At 42.4% G+C, this 21,366-nt stretch overlaps 1 protein-coding gene across 4 annotated transcripts in view; it reads left to right on the forward strand.

The window, feature by feature from the left end:
* Window positions 1–16,675, forward strand: part of CAMK2D (calcium/calmodulin dependent protein kinase II delta) — a 305,138-nt gene extending 288,463 nt beyond the window's left edge. For 2 of the 4 annotated variants that reach the window (XM_075543891.1, XM_075543889.1), the window contains exons 15-19: window positions 4,465–4,540; window positions 9,512–9,606; window positions 11,473–11,701; window positions 13,388–13,483; window positions 14,628–16,675. In XM_075543891.1, coding sequence (XP_075400006.1) covers window positions 4,465–4,540; window positions 9,512–9,606; window positions 11,473–11,701; window positions 13,388–13,454 — 467 coding nt within the window. In that variant the 3' untranslated portion in view covers window positions 13,455–13,483; window positions 14,628–16,675. The remainder of the gene's footprint in view (window positions 1–4,464; window positions 4,541–9,511; window positions 9,607–11,472; window positions 11,702–13,387; window positions 13,484–14,627) is intronic. The other 2 variants (XM_075543888.1, XM_075543890.1) reach the window with 2 other exon arrangements.
* The last annotated feature ends 4,691 nt before the right edge of the window (window positions 16,676–21,366 follow it).

Here is a 21,366-nt window from a genome sequence, read left to right on the forward strand (position 1 = left end):
TTCTACTTTGCCAGGCAGAAACGTCCTTTTCTAGAGACTGCTGTCTCCTGATAACGTTTCCAAAAGACAGGAGAAGTCTCACCATTCTTGCAGCTAAGGAGCTTTCCAGCTGTACTTCTTCCAAGACAGACCAGTTTCACCAAGTTCAAATGTGTCCATTCTTCTCTAGTCTTCTTTATTCAACTTTCACGTATAGTGAGGTCATTGAAGATGCCATGGCTTGAGTCAAGCACACCTTAGTCCTCAAAGTAACTCCCTTGCTTTTCAACACTTTAAAGAGATTCAAATACAGATTTACCTAATGCAATACATCATGTGATCTCTGGTTTTCATCAATACTAATTGATTAAATTTGGCTAACTTACTAAACATTTAATTACTAAAGACAGTGGACAATGCTTTATAACAGGGAAAAAGAACCTGTTTACCCACATGGAGCTTTTAATTTAAACATGAGGACAGGGGACAGCATATAACGTTTAATAACAATTTAACACAATAATTTGGGATCCCCACGGTGTCTGATGGATCCCAGCTCAACGTAAAGAAAACCAAAATCCTTTCAACTTGACCAATAGACAACATGATGATAAATGGAGAGAGAAAATGAGGTTGTTAAGGATTTCATTTTGCTTGGATACAAAATCAGTGTTGATGGCAGCAGCAGTCAAGAAATCACACTCTGTATTGCATTGGACAAATGTATTAGATAGCAAGCATGTCACGCTGAAGACTAAGATGCGACTAACCTAAAGCGCAGTGTTTGTAATTGCTTCATATGCACGGGCAAACTGGACAGTGAATAAGGAAGATTGCAGGAGAGTTGTTGCCTTTGACTTGCAGTGTGGTCTAAAGTGTTGAAAGGGCCCTAGACTGTCAAAAGATCAAGCACATTAATCTTGCAAGAAGTATAGTCAGAATACTGCTCAGTAACAAAGCTGGTGAGATTTCATCTTAGGCACTTTGGACGTGTTATTCGGAGACCCCAGTGCCTGGCAAAGACATCATCTTGGGAAAGTAGAAGAACAGCCTCTCAATAGGAGGCGCTGACACAGCGGCTGCAACAGTGGGCGCCAAGGTACCAATGGTGAGGCGAGCACAGGACCAGGCACTGTTTCCATGTGTTGTGCACTGGGTTGTGATAGGTCGGAACCAACTCAACCGCACCTGACACCAGCAACAGCAAAAATCTTAGTTCATATTTTGTTAGTGGCTGTTCAGTCGATTCTAATTCATGACAACCTATGTACATGGAGAAGAAATGCTCCCTAAAGTTTTCTTGGCTGTGATGTTAACAGAAATAGATCGCCAGGCCTAGAGAGGTACCGTCAGGTGACTTGTGGAAACACCAACCTTTAGGTTAGCAGTTTGACGCCAACAGAAAACACCAAATATTTAAAAGTTGAACAATTCTAAATGGATCAAAAGATAGATCAAATGATTAGGTATCACATTTTAACCTAACTATATCTGCCATAATCAACATTACAATGTTCTAGGCCTAAGAGCACATCCGGAAAATGGTCACAGGGGATTCTCCAGGACCTTAAGTCTTGTGGATTTTGAGTTTCCTGCAAATGGATTTTGAGCTTCCACTGCCATTCAGAACATCTGTAATCGGGTGTTCAGAATTTAAGCTCTGATACAGTTCCCTTCCTCAGATTTGGATTTTATCATTTATAATCCTTGGATCACACAGGCTTGAATGCTTGTTTCACGTGGACTTAGCTGACAATTCACTTAGATAGCTGCTTGTTTGAAGACAAGCCTTGAAAACCTAGAGACTGTTCTTTCAAACAGCTGTAACATCCATACCTCCAGTGATTTCTTCATGATGGTGAGGATAAAGCAGGGCCATGCTTGGTTCTTAGATTGGTGCTAGAATTAAGTGCTAGCCCAAGATCCATTCATATGTCTATGGTTTATATACATTTCTGGTTCACTTGAGTGTCGGTATCATTTTATGATAGAGAATGTTATACATCATCCCCCTGGGTCATAAAGTACTTGTATTGATAGTGTCATTAATTTAGCTAGTGTGTGCAGAATTTAAAACACAGGCCAGCTTTTCAGAACACAATATATGATGTTTTTACTTGTCTCATTTAAATGCTTAAGTGACTGGACACTATTTACACAAAACATGGGTGTTGGTGATAGGGCAAAACTTTCCATAACACTCATTCATAAATTCAGAACCATGTCTACCAGACAAATACATGTCACCAGAAAGCAAGGAGAACTTTAAAATAGCAAACATATGGTAGTCTCAGGCCACCAACTCATGGGACACTCTCAAAGCAAGTCTCAAACAAAAAAAGTCCAATGACCACCAATAGTAGTCATTTGGTTGTTCTCACAATGTGATGTTTCAGCCATCAGTCCAAGGGGGTATGTCGGTTCCTCAAAGTTGCTTCGTTCGTTTGCTGGGTCCCCACATGAATTAGGCCTCCAGTGGATTACCTTTGACCTTAATCCAGGCATATGAACAGCCTTGCTATCAGAAAGCATTGTAAAGTCAATTGTGGCAGATGTGGCTAGGCTAATATATAACACCTTTGATCTCTCTTTTGGCTTATTCTAAAGTTGTCTTGGTTTTTAATACCTTCTACTTTCTCTTTATGTTTTCCTTTTCGGTGCGTCATGTTTGTTGTTTTGTTTGCTTCCTATTTATGTTAAATGCTTTTATATATATGAAACCCAAATAGGTAAATCTGTAGAGATAGCAATTGGATTAACAACTCCTTAGGGGCATAGCTGGTGTAGTGATTGTGAGTTGGCCTGGGATCCTCTTGGTTGTCAGTTCGAAACTACCACCAGCTCTTGAGGTGACAGACTGGGCTTTCTACTCCTGTAAACAGTTACAGTCTCCAAAATGCACAAGGTACTGCTATGAGTCAGCATTGATTTCATGGCAGTGAGTTTGGTTTGGTTTGGTTTGAGAGGCATGGCCAGAGGCGGAATGGAAATGAGCTAACAATGAGTATGAGAAGAAAATGTTCTTAACTTGATTGTGGTGGTGATTACACAACTCTTCTTAATGTGATCTAATGATTAAACTATTTATTTAAATGAGAGAGATAAAAATAGGAAGAAACTATGACACCTGTGTGCATCAAAAGACTTCATCAAAAGAACAAAAAGAGAACTCACAGACTGGGGGTAAAAACCTTCAGCGATGGCATAAGACATGACAGACCAGCAGCTAAAATCTATAGTAAACTGCAGTCATACACGGCTGGTGGGTCAGTACTCACTTCCCTGGAGTCAAAGCTGACTCATAGAGATCCCCTTCAGGTTTCCAAAACTAACTGTGTACAGGAGTAGAAAGTCCAGTCTTTCTCTCGCAGAGCTGGTGATGGTTTTGAACTGCCAACCAGGCTGATCACAGGCCAACACATATCTACTACACCATCAGGGCTGCATCGTGGGGCTGTGACTAGGAACCACCGTGTGAAAAGCAGTATGGCCCTATGTCAAACAACTGGAAGTACAAATACTGTACCCTAAACAAGTATGAGCCATAACATGAACCGACATGCATGTCCATGTTCATCGCATCACTCTTCACAGTAACAAAAAGTTGGAAACAACCCACGGGCCCATCAGAGTTGACACGGAACCTTTGGTGCATGCACCAGTGGACTATTTTCTCATCCACCACCAAGTCTGTTCCAGCTCACAGCGACCCTACAGGAGAGAGGAGAACCGCTCCCGTGGGATTGCCAGGACGGAGGCTCTTTACGGGAGCAGAAAGTGCCGTCTTTCTCCCACGGAGCAGTTCAAGGCTCACTGCTAACCCCCACTCCATCAGCGCTCCCGGCAGTGGGTTGTTTCGCCTCCCCAAACACCATTTCATGCCGTAGATGGACCTGGAGAACATGCTCCTGAGTAAAGTTAGTCAATCACATGGGGAATATGATCTGAGACTGCTGCTCTAAGAACAGGAACTAACAGAAAGCGCTGCACACCAAAGGCACCAGAGTTTGTTGTTCCCCCAGGGAAGGCGAGGGACGGTGGGACATGAAACAGTGGACTGGAAGGTTTGACAGGCATTGACACGGGTGACAGGGAGCATAGAGTGCCGTACGAGGGAGAAGGAAAATTAGGGATGGAGAGTGGGGTAGAATACGGGATGGGAGGTTGGTGAATGATTTGAACTTTGAATGCAGAGTTGATTCACAATAAAAAATATCCACCCCCTACCCCTCCCCAAAAGCACATACACATAAAAAATAATAATAAATAATAATGAACTAATTCTGGCAACAACCTTATGCAGACAATGATTCTTTTCTAACAAATGGAATCATTTATAAAATCCCAGTGGTCAGTGATGTAGCTGTGTGCGGCCAGGAATTCCTTGGGATCCTGTCAAAATGTCCTATTTATAAAAAATAACTAGAATATTTTGTATGTCCCATGTACTTTATTCTCACCCAAATCTATACCCCTTGTCTTTAGCACGAAAGCAAGAGATTATCAAAGTCACTGAGCAACTGATTGAAGCAATCAACAATGGAGACTTTGAAGCTTACACGTGAGTATCAGCACATTTATTTTGCCTTGATGAACATGACCAATGAATTGTCTATATGAATGCCTTTTTCAAAGTAGCTGAATTCATGTATGTTTAATCTAAGATTTGATATGTCAACAAAGGGTTTATTTCAAAGTAGTAATGACTGGCTATCTCCCAGGAGAGAGATATATTTATTTGAAATGTCAGAGGAAGAAGACATTACACCTGCTTCAAAGATCGGAGGTATCTGTAAGTGCCCAGAAGCATCATGGCCAGCCCTTCCATATTGCCATTGGAGGAAAAGGAGTCCCGGGAGAGCAGGGGTTCTCACCCTTCCTAATGCTGCGACCCTGTAATACAGTTCCTCAGGTTGTGGTGACCCTCCAACCAAAATATTATTTCCGTTGCTACTTCATAACTTTAATTTTGCTACGGTTATGAATCAGGCAACCCCTGTGAAAGGGGTGTTCGACCCTCAAGGGGGTCGCAACCCACAGGTTGAAAACCACTGCGGTAGAGGATTCCATGTGAACAAATGTGTAAAACCAAGAAAACCCATAACACTGCCGTTTGGTTTCACTGTGTGCTCCTCGCAGTTCGGCAGTGGTGCTGGCACGGAGAGAGGGAGGGATTAAGGGGAATGATAGTCAGCCCTTCCCTTCTTCAGCCCACCCAACTTAACTTTCATATCCATCTTCTGTATGGGCCCCTCTTTGGAGTAAAATTTCATTAAAGAGTAAACCGTGATGTTTAATTTGAAAGGTTAAAAATACTGGAACCAATGAAAGTACTTTGCTCAATTAAAGCATTCAAGTAAATAGGACATGAAGGTTTATTGAACAGAGGAGTCAATAAGTTAGCTGTTTGAGGATAAAAACAAATCTAAGACTTTCCTTTGCATGGAATAATAACACGAGCGCCACATTAATTAGATTGATCGGTGCAAAAAGAGGAACTTGATTTTGATCGCTGGGTCTAGAGGGCTAAGTTTAACAGCTAAGAAAATAATCACAAGTGAAGATGATAAAATACTTAGACCACCTAAAGGTATAAAACTTGTACGCTTTTAGAAAATGCCACGTACTGTGTTGCGAACAAAGTTTGTTGAATCAACATCCATAATCATGGAAAATGGCCAAAATACATTATGTTCAATTGTATATTTGTGATATAACAGTTAAGTTGGTTTGGGTACCTTTAGTACAATGGACGTTTGTGCAAAATCTCTAATCAGGAGGAATGTTTATGATGCATTTACTGAAAATACGCAGCATATAAAATTGAACGGTGTGTATGTGGTATTAGAGAAGAACATTGAAAGTACCATGGACTTCCAAAAGAACAGACACATCTGTCTGGGAAGAAGCATGCCTGGAATGCCCCTTTAGAAGCGAGGATGGCAAGAGTTTGTCTCATGTACATTGAGCGTGCTGTCAGAAGCCCGTTCCTGGAGAGGATCATGGTGCTTGGTAAAAACAGAAGGGCAGCAAAGAGAGGAAGGCCCTGGACAAAATGGACGGACACCACGGCTGCAACAGTGGGCGCAAACAAACAAAGAAAAAACAACTGTGAGCCTGGTGTAGGACTGGGCAGTGTTTGGTTCTGTGGTGACTATGAGCCACAACCAACTTCACAACAACAAATTATTTCAACTACATGTTAAAAAATCATTAAGGATAGGGTAACAGATTCCAAATTTACTTTAAAATAAAAGAAAAAAATTTAAAGTTCTCTAAGAGTTGAAACCATGTGTCAACTTTCCCTTCTTTTGTATTCTTTACATATATGACTTAATAAGCAAATGTTGCTTTTATAGTTTGTTAGATATAGCCGAGTTATTAAGACAGGTGAGCGAACCTAAATTTAAAACTAAATTAAGTCCCAGGGCTACTTCTTATAAATTAAAAGGTATGTGTATATATTGTCGCTTTTTAATTCAATTTAACCAATTATACTTGAGATAAAAGTCACCGTAAGAAATGGGCTTTACGCAAGCATACACCAATCCAAGCTTACTGGTTAGTTTAGAGACTGGAAGGACTCTAGAGACCCTGGCCCTAGCATTCAGATCTGAACTCTTCTCCCTGTTACAATAATCAACTATCCAACACCCACAGGGCAGCACTTACCCAGGGACAGAATGCAGGTGGCTGGAAAAGCAGGAGAAATGGAAATAGGAAACTGCAAGGAAGTGATAAGCCACGAAGGGGGTAGCAGGGGAGGAGTTGAATCAGCCTGTCTACTGAGTGTTGAATGTCACAGGATGCTCTTCTCTGTGAATCTCCACTAACTCACAACAAAAAGGGGGAAAATTGATTTTAAAAGATCCTTATTTGTTGTCAGTCACCAATTCTCTTCTAAAGCGTTCCTTAGGACTATCATAGAACCTGCGTCTTTTACTCTTCTGTTCACTAAAAAATAACCTTATTAGACATGTTTCATTCTCCAAAGTTTAAGATTACCTTTTGTAAAACCTTAACCAGGCTCCTGTTGCAGGGGCATTCCTCTGTGGGATGGTACAAAGTGTGTTTTGTCATTGTTATTGTTTGCTTTGTTTAATGTTTTCAGATCAGTAACGGGGAACAGTGATAGGTATAAGTGAAGCGTCTTCTATAATCCTGGGCAAATTAAATGGGGCATGTTAAATAATACTGTTTGTTGGGCCATCAGCATACTAATTGCTTTACCTTTGAAGGACTGTAATCTAGCCTGCTTTTGTACTTTCAGACCCAGGGATAATGTATTGCTGAGCCCTATCAGCTAACCCTTGGAACATCTGTTTAGAGTACATACCAAGTAGCACTTTTCTGTATCTTTCATTAATCCAAATAGAATTATAAGGAAGGGAGAAAGAGAGACACACAGAGAAAAAGTAGACTGGAAGTTTTCCAAATACCAAGTCTATTGACTTTTCTACTGGTTGGATCAAAAGCTCCATCCTAGTGCAGTGAGTCTCAGATTATGTTAGTATTAACATACTAAGGTAACAAGAATTTGGGCTCACTGATATTGACAACCAAAAGCCATTCTTTCTAGAGAAAATAATAGCCGCTGGCAGACTAAACTGCTGTTACCACAGGAACCTTGTTCTTCCCAGTTTGCTCCTAAGAAAGAGATTATATGTATTTGTGTTTGCGTTTAAAAATATCTGCCCACCAGGCAGTCTGCGACAAAGTTTATAATCCACCTCCTGCCTCCTTTTGCCTGTTACCTGTGTCTTTCTTTACCATAATGGGTAACCACTGAGATTCTCTGTTGTTACAGTGTTTTCTAAAAAGCACCAGTTGTACATCCTTTGAACAAAGAGTAAAGCACTTTGAGGACTCCTCGTGAGCCAGCCCTTTCAGATGTGTGTTTCCGTTGAAGAGTTAAGAAGCGTTTGCCTTCCAAGTGGAGATTTTCTCCCATGAAATCAGATGCAGCTCTATCATCCACCTTTGTCTTGGGGACAAATAAACCCATTCGTTTTTTCTCTCTGCCTGCCTTGTGTAAACTCCTGCCAGCTCTTAAACCCAGATTTTATGTCGCCATTTCTAAGAAGCCTACCTTAATGTCCAGAAGCCAAAAGAAATCTACTTCCTTGTGTTGCTATGGTGAGGTCAGTGGTGGTTGAGTGGCAGATTATGAATTTTGTCTTGGACTGCCTGGAGGGCATGTATTTCTAAACACAAATGCAGACACATTTAACCTCACCTTCTTTGTGGGACACCAGGGTTCCCTTCCCAACCCCGGAGCCTCTTGTGCAGCCTCCATGCATCAGTTACTGGGGGCTGGCAGGTTGCTCTGCTGCTAACAGGCTTAATTGGATCTTCCAAACTAAGACCAAGCAGAAAGATAGGAGTGGTACTCAACAGATGGAAAATCAGCTAATGAAACCCCTCTGCATGCAGCATCCCAGCAGTCAGATCCACTTGTGATCCTGGAGAAGGGAGCATTTCCGCCCATGGCCCACCAGTCAAGGGCACCCTAGGTTCTGCTAACCACACACCATTGTACTTGTCGCCATTCTTCTTCCCGCCCGCTGCCACAACCGAGACAACACCTACCCATGTGTCGAAGATGATCAAATGGCCGGCCTTAGTTATTTACTGTACATACGTAATTTGTTTTTCAAGCACTTTGCATTTACTTTCATGTTAGTGTTGATTATTGTGGGATAAATGCTTGCTTCAAAAAATACTTGCGGCACAGTTTGGGGTTATCAATGGCTTGTTAAAGATATGAATGTCTCTAAAGAAAGCCATTTGCTGTCACCGAACATTTACTATGGTGTACCCTCATGTTGAGGCGTATTTCTAGAGGTTAATAAAGCACAGAGATGTATATACGAAGGAAATCTGGTGATAGTGTGTGTTCGTCATTGCTAACAACAAGATGAGCTGTTCGGACTCAGCCGTGGCTCCTCGGAGATTGATGAAGCTGCCTGGCTGGGAAACCCTGTGAATTTCCTTTTTCCTGTAGGATCCCTATGGATCTTGAATGTATGAATGTGTACATTTGAACCTCGTGCCAATTTTATTTCAATAGATAGATAAACTTCCAAGTTTAGTGAAGTGTGGCCAGCAGAGCCAGGTTTGCAGAATGGGACTTGTGCCCTCAAACCCATCCTAACCCAGAGGTTTGACATGAGCATACAAAGTGAGACCCATCCGAAACTACTCCAAAATATTCCATTTCTCTGCCAAAGATGATTGTGTGGGACTTGGACAGCTTATCAAAGGAAATCACCAGCAGAAGTCAAGGTGTGGAACCAGCTGGAGAACTCAGAACTAACAAAGAGGGACCATCTTCAAAGGAAACTCCTGAAAGCGTGGCAGAGTAGGATCTGCTTGACTTGGTTACATCAGAGTCTTTACAAAAGGCTCTCTCAGGGCTTCTTCTCAGACAATTTACATTGTTACCAAATAGGCTCCATTATTGACTTGGGTGAATAAGAATGAATACATGTGAAGCTTGGCTGACTCATTTGTTTGTTTTCTCTTTTTACAGAAAAATCTGTGACCCAGGTCTTACTGCTTTTGAACCAGAAGCACTGGGTAATTTAGTGGAAGGGATGGACTTTCACCGATTCTACTTTGAAAATGGTACATTTTTGCTAAATTTAGTCACATACCTTTTTCCAACTTCTCTTTGAATTTCTCCCAAATTTGCAGATCCTTTGGCCCTTTTCTGCAATGAAAAAAAATTATCTTAGCCTAGCATTTGACATAGTCTCATTTTTTTGAGTGTGTGTATTTAAAACAAACAAAAGGCTTAATTTTTTTCCTGACATTTGGAAATACCTTGTTTTCCATAAAAAGTAATGTTGATTGGATATACTCCTTATACGTTACAGTGAAGTCTGTGATGTAAAGTGATCAAACAAATTACCCCCAAAATGCAACATTTTCACAAAACTTTGTTCATGAAAAATTAAGAGAAACCACTGCATGCCAGAATCTTCAGCAGCCACAAGTGCTTTCAAGAATATCAGGTGCTTATTTTCAAAGTAAAATGGAAATGAGTAACTTGTGTCCGTTTAAATGATAAGAGTTTAGAGGGCTCAGAAGAGAGCCACATTTCAAGGAAGATGACCAAAGAGGACCCCTTCTGCAGAATGCCCGCAGGTCTCCGAGGAGCGTGCACACCAGGCACGCCCTTGGCGCTGTCTGTTCGTCCCACACCTGCAGCCATTCCTGGGCGGTGCCGCCTGAGCATTCCCATACTCTCTGTGGCCCAGCTTCCTGGTTGGCAGCATATCATGCCCTTTTCTCCACCAGGCTCACCACTGGCTGACACCGTCTTGTCACCAGTTAAGAGTTAAATAAAGCTATTGATGTTTTAGCCTGTTTCAATGTAACACTATACATCATGACATTTTATCACTATATATTCTACATACTGGAAAGCTGTTCTTAAAAATTTAGCATGTTGCCCTAGTAGGAGGTAAAATGAATAGATCTTTTCTGAGAAAGGAAAGTACATTTGGACAATAGCTAAATCAGTCTAACCTGTTCTAAGCAGTCTGAGAGAGAGAGAGACAGCATCAAGAAAGAATCCGAGCCAAATTCCCAAATCATAGTGATTGAAAGAATGAGTAGCCAGTGCGCCCAAAGACCAGAGACTGGAGAGTGAGGGTTAGTCAGTCAAAAGGGAATTTATGCACAGGATCAGGAGCAGGCTACATGGCCAGCCCCAGCACGTGGGGCTTCACTGAGCCTCACAAATGGACCATCCCAGAATGGACTCTAATATGGTAAGGAGTCACAAAATGAGGCACAGAGACAGTCTCGTGCTACACCTGCCCTTTTTTGGGGGGGCGGGGGGTAATGGACAGGGAGGGAAGGAGTAGACAGGGAGACAATGACCTTCATGCTCGACACAGCAAAACCTGTGAAAGGTGTAAGGTGGAAACCCGTCAGAGAAGGAAAACTCGCGTATTTCCCACCAAAGGCATGATAGCCAAGTAGAATGGAATTTGTATCAAAGGTCCTGGTCTCTTGTAAGACCTGGAAAAACAAGGCAGTCCCATCAAGCTCCCACCCTCACAGGCGTCATTGCATTTGATAACCATCTTCCCATGCCACATACACTTCACCAACCAACAAAACACCCAAGGCCACAGGCCCTCCTGTCCCGTGACCCAGGCCAGGCCTCTGCCATTACTGTTGAGAGTGTGGCTCCTCATCTGGACTGCTTGCCACTGTAGAGAAGCACATCTCTCCAGCTTTTATGTGATCACGACATTGCCCAGGGAGCATGGAAATCTGGCTCCAAATGGGATCAGAGAAAATAGAGACTCTACCCATTGTTTCTCTTCTTCTTTTTCTCCTATCTACCTAATACGCAGATAGTGCAATTTTCTAGCAGTTGAATGAATGGCATGACATGCTTTGGTCCCACCTAGTTATTCTGTCTTGGTTTACTGTACTGCACAGTAACTAAGTTTTGCCTTTCGTTTTCTCTTTCAGCTTTGTCCAAAGGCAATAAACCAATCCACACTATTATCCTGAACCCCCACGTGCATCTGATGGGCGAAGAAGCTGCCTGCATCGCTTACATTAGGCTCACACAGTACATGGATGGCAGCGGGATGCCAAAGACGATGCAGTCGGAAGAGACCCGTGTCTGGCACCGCCGGGATGGAAAGTGGCAGAATATTCATTTCCACCGCTCGGGGTCGCCAACAGTACCCATCAAGTAAATACCCCCAGCTGTCACTTTTTTGGTTAATGTTGCCTGTGACCGGCTCCCTCTCCAGATTCCATGGTTGATAGACTAGTGTATGTTATTTAAGGGTGGGGGTCAGTTACATTGTTGAGAATATATGCCTTGGTTGTGAACAGTCTACAATTCTCTAGGAAGATAAGCAGACCAGGAACGTTGGGGTTGAAACTTGCCCTGGCGTATTATGCAATGATTTTAGATAGGAACTGGAGGATGCCCAATTAAACTGATTTCTGTTGGGATTAAATTGGGAGATTATCTTAAAAAGGAACCATAGCTGTGACCTATTGTCTCTAGAGGCAGAAGTAGTGGGCTCTGCATTCAGCTATTAAGCATGAAGTCAGAGGTTCAAACCCATCAGTCTTCCAGAAAGAGAAAGCTGAAGGCCACCCTGCTCCCATAAAGAGTTGAAGCTTCATAACCCCAACGGGGCAGTTCCACTCTGTCCAACAGCGTCCCTATGACTCCAAACCATGAGAGGATGGCCAGCAGAGGCAGAAGACAGGGATGAGGTGGGAAAGACTAGAAAAGAGGTTCTACAATGGCAATAAAACATTAGGGAATTCATTCTGCAGATTCTGTACTAAGGCTTATTTACAGATAACAACAGTTGTGAGAATGGTGCAGGCCGGGCAGTGTTTTCTTCTGTTGGACGTAAGGTTGCTGTGAGTCAGAACTGACTCAACAGGACCTGATAACCACAGCACAGATAAGTGGGGGAAAGGGTTACAAGAGAGCATTTAACAAGTAGACCTGTCTATCTCGGCGTGTTTTTCGCTACTCCACTCGACTGCGGATGTCGTGTTGGCTTTCCCTGTGGCTGAAAGCAGACATTGATTTGTTACGCATCTCCTAGAGGCCTTGCCAGTGCCAGACCGTGTGAGAAAGAGGACTTGCCCTCAAGGGATAGATAGTCTAGCTTTGGATTCATATAATCACCAAGGTCATGCGGGCGAAGGGGGGCGGGCAGAATCTAGGTAACAAAGGTTACAATATACTTCAGAGTAGAGGGGAATGAATCACAACATAATGTTGTAAGTAACCTTGTAGAGAAGGTAGAAGGATTGTGTATAAGTGGAATTTGAAGAGACAGGAAAAAAAGAAAAGGTAGACCAAGCTTAAGGGCATCCTGAAGAAGAATACAACATGAGGAATTTTAGCTCAGTATGGCAATAAAGGACTATGGATAAGAATGGCTGGTTCAGCCACAGTAAAAGAGAATAAGGATAAGTGAGATTGTACCATTAAAGTGGGGTCACGTGAAAACAAGAATGAGAGTAGAGACCCAATAGAATTCTGACTCATCCTTTACAGCTAATCTCATTCCAAACACACACACTCCTCAGGAATGCCAGAGAAACCGGGGGCTAGTGGGACAGGAGCCAAGCCCCAAACAACCTCTACGCAATATAGAAGAAGCAAAAGGCATAAGCAGATAGCAAAGACGTCCATTGGTATATGTCTGTGTGTGTGAGTTATTGTTGTTGTTGTTTCCCCAGTGGTACAACACAATTGCCAGGTAGCTTGGAAGGGATTTACTTTTATATAGTCCTTGAGGGTTAGGTTTTTCTAGAATTTCCTTAAATGTTTATGGAATAGAGCCTATTTAAGAAATCTTCATTTTATGCCATGTGGCTCAAATGGGGCTTCTCTTAATAGGCCATCCAGTATTCCAAATGGGAAAGAAAACTTCTCAGGAAACACCTCTTTGTGGCAAAACATCTAAGACCTGAAAGCCATTCTCATGTGGGTCTAGTAAGTAGCTTCCTGCTCCGATGCTTTGCGGTTGGAGCGAATGACTGAAACGATGCGTGGTTGTCTGCCTTCCACTCGAGGAGAGTCTCGCTTGCACTACCTTCCTGGGAGAACCTTGCAGATCATTGCAGCGTTATAAGGGTTATGCAGGAGCTCTGGAGTCTAATGCCAGCCCCTCTCAGTAGCGCGATCCTCATCTTGAAGGCACTGACCTCGGAGGAGACCGGCTTTTTAGTACATGGGTGTGCCACGGGGCAGTGTCCGGGAGCGCTGCCAGTCCCAGTCTCCTGTGTCTGGGTCAATGCAGGCGACTCTCCGTTATCCATGCCGAATGACCGGTCCGCTTTAGGATCTTGCTGGTGTTCAAGAGGTTGCTGTTCCCCTCACAGCGTGGCTACAGCGAACCTGTAAAGTCATTTGCCGTGCCTGACTGAGCTGAATGGGGTTTGGCCGTGAGAGCAGGTCCCAGGAGAAAGTCAAGCTGGAATGAAAACTCACAGAGGGGGTGTTTGTAGAGCATAATTGAAATTTGACTTTAATGAAAGCCATGCCTGTGTTGTGGGTTTTTGCTTCCAAACTTGGAGTGGGGGTGTCAGCAATGTGTGGCACGGTCATGAATACCTTCTCCATTCAAAGCACCGAACCTTGTCCGAGCTCTTAGGGTGTACTGCTCGCAGCTGCTGTTTACAGACATAAAGAAAAGAAAAAAGCCTCCGATCAAATAATGGCTGTTTCTTCTTCTTTTGAGGCCTTGTGCCCAATGAAAGGGTCTCCTCACTTTGCTTCAGTAACGAGTTGAACATTAATGACAAAAGCTCATCAACATAGGCTGAAGCTTTGACTTGACTTCAAGTATGCAGTAATGTTCACTCATCCATGTATGTAGTAAATAAGAATGCTTGGAAGGAAATGTGGGCCCCTGTCTCTTATTCACCACTCAGCTGTGTGTGAACGAATGGACAGATAATTAATACTGGCTTTCCAATTTAATATTGTGTGTTTTCTCCTAATGACTGCAAGATCTCTCATAACACAGCATTTTCAATCTGACATTTACCTGAGTTATAAAAGTGTAGCCTGTCTGTAATTTGATGACTAATTGTAAAACAAAATTTATTTCTCTGCCTTCTTTTTCTCCTTCTAGCTAAAAATCAACAGTGCCACTTCTGCATTCTCCTCTGTTTTCAAGGCACCGGATGGTTCCCCTGGGCCGGCCTCTCCTCCTCTTCATGCATGTTTCTGAGTGCATGAAGCTGTGAAGGTCCCACATGTAATGCCCATGTGATGCATCATCTTGTCATATATCTCTTCCTATTCATTGTTTACACTCCAATGATGGTTATGTTCCCGTAAACCTCAATTACTGTTGGCAAATCACCAGGGGAAGGTCAGAAACAGCTAAAAAAAAAAATCCACACTATTCTAAATAAAACCTATTCACCAAGTTTCTCTGTTTATGCCAAGTTTTAACAGACTGAAATGTTATTGCTCTCTGCATAACAGTTTGTAAGAGAAATGTAAAGTTTTTAGGACTCTTTGCTGTTCGTCTGTTTTGGCTCATTTTTGTGGAAAAGAAAGAAAAAGGGAAAAGAAAAACCCAAACGTGTACCTTCAGTTTCTTGGTATAATCCTGGCTGAAAATGGATGATTTCTTATTTTGAGCACATGTCCTGTGGCCGTTTAACAATTACAGTGGGTTGGGAGAGCAAGAACGCCACTGAGGAATGTGGAAGCAGACATCAGTTGGTTTGGTAACACCTAAAGCCATTTCGTTTGGGATCAAACTACGTAAATTGGGCAATTTCGTTTCATTTGCGAGTTTGATCATTTTAGTAGACACATGGTTCTGGTGAGCTCGCTGAATTGAACTTCATTTCCTTTCACAAATCTCTGCTCTGTTTTCTTCATTTTACCCTATTTCTTTGTTCCCTTTGTTTACTTTTTTCTTCTTTTTCTCTTTGTTAGTAATATGTAAGAAAAAAGGAACATTTATACAGCAAAGGCAAAATAAAAATCGAGGTCTTGTCAGGGGGTTGCTAAACTAGAACTTTTGGTCGCTTCCAGTACCCACACAGATACTGTCAGGATTTGCAGAGCTTTGAATCCTGTTGTTGAAGCTCTTGTTTGGAGTTAAGTGGAAGTATTTGAATTATTCAAAACTCATGATAAAAGCGAGTAACTTCCGACTGCCGTTGCCGTGTCCGGAGAGTCCCATGTGGATCGCAAGTGTCTGTGCACAGTGCACGTATCCGCCTGGCCACCCTCGCCGGCTAGTTTGGGGAAGCGAGCGCAGACTACGTGTGTTTTCCATTGCCATGAGTGCTCCGCGCCGTTCTTGGCGACGTGCACACCTTGAGCTTCTCCCATTATCACCCTGGAAGAGCTGGGAGTCTCCAGTTTAGAAGCAGAAAGGCAAAAAAGAGAAACGGCCCAGGTTTCCTTGGTACTTCTCGCCTCTCCATTGCTTATTGGACCCATGTGACGAGTCTCTCTCTTCCCCGGAAAGCTTTGCAGCGCTCCGCCTCTGTCAGCAGCATTGCGCTAACAAGAGTGACTCAATCCTTGGAAGCCTGTTTTGAAAGCAGAAGCCAAGCAAAAAATGAAACAACAACCAACATCCCTCCCTCCTTCCTCGCATTTCACCTTTCTGTGTTAATGATTAATCACCTTAGATATTGTTGCTAGTGATGTATGGTAGATGGATCGAAGCTTTTCTGATCATTATTACACTATTTAAAGTAATCTATATTTAAAGTAAATATATTACAGTAAATGTATTGAGCCATTTAACCTGCCAATGAGACCTGTGAAAAAGTGATGGCCTCATGTTTTTCCCCTTTTTGATTTCTTTTATCTTTGTGTGAAGCAGCTATCTGTGGCGTACGTGTATTTTAAAAACAAATAGGCATAGAGTGGTTTTTGGTTTTGCTTGTTGTTTTATTTTTTACACTATTAACTTAGCATGTGGTGTTAATTTTGTTTTAGATCAAGTTTGTCTTCCACACTAAGATGTGAAGAAATTGTGATTTTTTTTTCTCTCCACCACAATTGAATTACACATTTATTCTCCTCTTCTATCATTTTGAAACACTGCAGTTTACCATGGGACACTGTATATATATCTTGCCATAATGGTAAATGACTGACTAATATATTTAAGAGTTAATAAATATGTGATTTCTGTTGACAATATGTCCGTCTTTGTGTCTTTAGAAAAGATACCGTTGACCAGGACCAGGGGCCACGTGTCCTAGCGTGGTCTCATTTAGTGCATGCTAACTTACTGTTGCCATAAAGATCAGACACCGAACTGTGCTTTCCTTTAAGAACACACCTGGTAACAGGGCGAGTTTGATTTTCTGTATGCTCAGCAGTTCCTTGGGAAAGTCCTGCTGACAACAAAGTAGACCAAAGCAGTTGTTGTTGCTCGGTGTCACGGAGGGGGGCATGGTTCTGGTGACCTGTGCACAGCAGAACTAAACACTACCTGGGCCTCTGCACTTCTCCAAGTTGTTCCGACGGTTGAGCCCATTGTTGCAGCCACTGCATCAATCCATCTCGCTGAGGACCTTCCACTTCTTCACGGCGCCTCTACTTTCTGCCCTCCTCCAGGGACTGGTCTCTCCTGACAACATATAAAATAAGTTAGGAACCTTAAAAGGTTCTCTACAGTTAACCTCCAGTCCATCCTCACGTGACAGCTAAGATGTTCTGGTTTTGACCCAGATTCAGGCATGAGCACCCCACCTCCCTCTGCTCGCCAGCGTGAATCCTGAGTGTACAGAAGCGCTCCGCTCATGGCTGTTTGTGCCATGTGCAGATTCTGGTGAGAAATACTGGTAACAGGCTACGTAGTCATCTTATGTGGTGGGGGCTTTACATTCTAGAAGCTATTACTGCCTTACAATAGGCAACACATTTTTCTGGTTTGTTATAGACTTCATTTTTTTTTTAGCATTTTAAAATAAGTCACCCATTAAAAATTAATTGTTTTGTGTAAATGACCTGGCTTACTTTAGCTCCTATCACATTGGGTCTGCCTTCAGTACCGAAATGCGGAGGAGCCGCTGTTAGCGGTGAGCATCCCTGCCACGGTCGCCCAAAATTCCTCTTTGGGTTTGGCACCTGATTCCTGAGGTTACGGCAGGTTTTGACCTCTCAAAGTAAAACAAATCCACAGCCCAAGCCTGTCCCTTCTGAGGACTGGCGATCCCCTGAGTCGAATGGATTTGCATTTTGTATGGTTTCTCAGAGCTATGCCCTTAACAGGTCTTTCTTCCGAGGCATTCTGGATGGACTTGAACTTCAAAACACAGTATTTCACTCAGTAGTCAGTACTCAAGAACTTACTTATTTGCACCACCCAGGGACTCGTTTAAAGTGAAAAACCAAAACAAACGCGGTGCCATTGAGTCGATGGTCACTCATAGTGACCCTATCAGAGAACTTCCCTGTGAGTTTCGAAGATTGTTACTATTCATGGGAGTAGGAAGCCCGGTCTGTCCTCAGAGCAGCTAGTGGTCTTGATCGACAGCCCTTGTGGACCCTAGGCCCATACATACCCACTACCAGGCTCCCACTCTAAAAGCAAATGGGCTCCTTCACTGGCTCCTCAGGCTCTATTAGCCCACTGTGAGCATTTTTATTTGCAGAACAAAAATGCTAGTATTCCTAAGATCTCTCTAACTGAAAAACCCACAATTTCTTTAACGGCATTTTAAAAGTCTACAGAAATAATGCTATAGCACCCTTTTTTTTTTTTAGGTACTCTGACTTATTAAAGGAGGATTTGCATCTTTTAATGTAAATTATTTATGTGTCCTATTCTCTAGCCAGTCTCTTTCAATAAAAAGGTAATTTAAGCAACATAAAATTCTACTCATGAGGAAGTGCTTTAGTCAAAATTCAACTGTGTTGACTAGTCCGGGTTGGCAAGAGAAACAAATCCAGAGACAGACAGACAGCTAGATAGATAGATAGATACCTTATAACAAGAAGTCATTGTGAATCAATAAGATATCCCAACCCATTCCAGATCAAGTCTGGGTTGACGAGAAACAAATCCAGACAGATTTATATATATATATATACCTTATAACAAGAAGTCATTATGAATCAATTAGATATCCCAACCCATTCCAGTCCAAAAGTTTGATATTAACCCATAAGACCAATATGAGCCCATGAATTCCTCATCAGACACAGGCAACACATGCAATGATGCCACATGCAGGAAGATCACAGACTGGTGGGTGGAAAGTCCAGTTGGTCTAATGTCAGTGGACAACTATCCAGGGCTCTGACTGCCATCAGGGTGGCTCCATGTGGCCTGTCAACAGGAATATCAAGCAGAGGGAGAATGGCCCACTTCTCCTAGATGACAGAATCAAGAGAGGCAAAGTTCCCAGAATACTCACAAGAAGGCCACACCCACAAGGAGGTATCAATCAGGCTGTGACCTGACTGACATCCTAGACTCCACCCCTATAACCTATTGATCAAGTTGACATGAAATGATGTAGCTACCAAACCAGCGTTCACATGCATTTGGGATGACTGAAAATACCATGGTTTGAGTCAGGTGCACCTTAGTCCTCCAGGAGAAGTTGGAGGTCCCAGACCTTCAGCTCCTCCAAGAGGTCTTTTGCAGCAGATTTGCCCAGTAACATACACTGAATTCTTGACTGCTGCTTCCATGAGCGTTGATTATGGATCTAGGCAAAATTATATCCTTGATAACTTCAATCTTTTCTCCATTGATCATGATGCTGTCTGTTGGCCCAGTTGGAGTATTTGAGGTTTCCTTACATTGAATTGTAATCCAATAGACATCTTTAGGTATCTCAAATGATTGCGTCCTTCAAATTGTCAGTAGACTTTGTGTAACTGTCCTGTGTCCTCCATGTTTAAATCAAAAGCTCCACATGGGCAAAGAAATAGATTGTTTCTTTGTACCTGCTACAAAGTATTATCCACTATCTTTAATAAAAATCAATGTTTTTACATTTGCCAAATGTGATCAAGTGACATTAATAATTATTTGTGAGTTTCTCTCACTTATGAAACCACAGTGAAATATTTAAAAGAGAATGCTTCATTAAACTTTGTTTTCAGGACATCATGATGTTCTTTTTAAAATCACTGGATATAGACAAAGGGATCACAAAAGGCTACTTCCCATCTGCTTTAGAGGCAGTCAGGCTGCTTGGGAAAAGCTGGCATCTGCTTTGCATTCTGTATTGACTAATACCAACCAATTTACTTTTTTATGAATTCAATCTTCATTAAACAGTGTTTAAGCATACTTAAATGTTTTATCCATTTTAAATTCCCAGACACGACCTCCCCTATTTAAAAGAAATTGCCTGTGAACCTGATGTGACTCCATTGAGATCGTATGAGATGACCAAATAATAACCCCATGTCCGTTTCCAGGGGTAACTTGTCCAAAGGACATGAGCCGAAGCCATGCCATCATAGATTCCAGTGAGCTTTCTGACTGTATGCCTGCCAACAAAGAACTCTTTGTTATTCTTGCAGCCCACAGTCCTTTCGACATTGTTCTCCAGCACCATCATTCAAATGCATCAATCCTTCAGTCATCCTGACTCAGAGTTCAACTTTCACATATGAAGTGATTGAAAATACCATAGCTTGGCTCAGGCCCACCTTAGTCCTCTAAGTGAGATCCTTGCTCTTCAACATGTTAAAGGTCTCACGGGCATTCTACTTCCACAAAGCATTACAGTCTCAGAAACCGACAGGGGCAGTCACTCCATCCTGTAGGGTCACTGTGAGTGAGAATCAACTCGATGGCAAGGAGTTTGGAGCAGCAGATTTGACCCATGTAATCTGTCTCATGACTTCTTGACCGCTGCTTCCAGGAGCCCATCCATTTGGCTCGTGTTCACTGAATGAATAAATCATTACTCTGCTGCTTAACAACAAATAAGGGAAGTGCCTTGGAGTGATCCTAATGATTATAAATCGCTTGAATCCATAAGAAAGGACAGAAGAGGAAAAGAAAGGAAAACATTTCTGTGACTTAAGAACCAATTTCAGTATCAGTGCACAAACTTAGTTTTTTAGACTTCAAAATGCAGAAAACCAACTTATGAGTAAATTAGAAGGAAGCCCCTTTCCATAGAACCTAAGTTAGATGAGTCAACAGGTTTATCTCATTGACTCAAAAACATAAAAATGAACTCTGGTTCTTACCGTTTTATTATTTTTTAAATCATTTTATTGGGGGTTCATACAACTCATCACAATCCATACATATGTCAATTGTGTAAAGCACCCTTATACATTGCCCTCATCATTCTCAAAACACCTGCTTTCCACTTGGGTTTCTGAAGTCAGCTCCTCATTTTTTTATTTTTTTCCCTCCCTCCCCAATCCGTCCTCCCTCACGAACCCTTGATAATTTATAAATTATCATATCTTACACTTCCCGATGTATCCCTTCACCCACTTTTCTGTTGCCCATCCCCCAGGGAGGAGGTTATATGTAGATCCTTCCCTCCTCCCTCTGAGTATCACCACTCTACCACTGGTCCTGAGGGGTTCGTCTGTCCTGGATTCCGTGTGTTTCCAATTCCCATCTACACCACTGTACATCCTCTGGTTTAACCAGGTTTGTAAGGTAGAATTGGGATCATGACAGTGTGAAGGGAGGAAGCATTTAAGAATGAGAGGAAAGTTGTGTTTCATCGGTGATACACTGCACCCTGAGTGACTCATCTCCCCACTACCCCTCTGCAAGGGATGTCCAGTTGTCTACAGATGGGCATTGTATCCCCATCCCACATTCCCCCTCATTCATGATGATATGATTTTTTGTTCTTTGGTGCTTGATATCTGGTCCCTTCGACCCCTTGTTA

This window comes from Tenrec ecaudatus, chromosome 3 (assembly GCF_050624435.1).
Source record: "Tenrec ecaudatus isolate mTenEca1 chromosome 3, mTenEca1.hap1, whole genome shotgun sequence".
In the NCBI taxonomy this organism is placed as follows: Eukaryota; Metazoa; Chordata; class Mammalia; order Afrosoricida; family Tenrecidae; genus Tenrec; species Tenrec ecaudatus.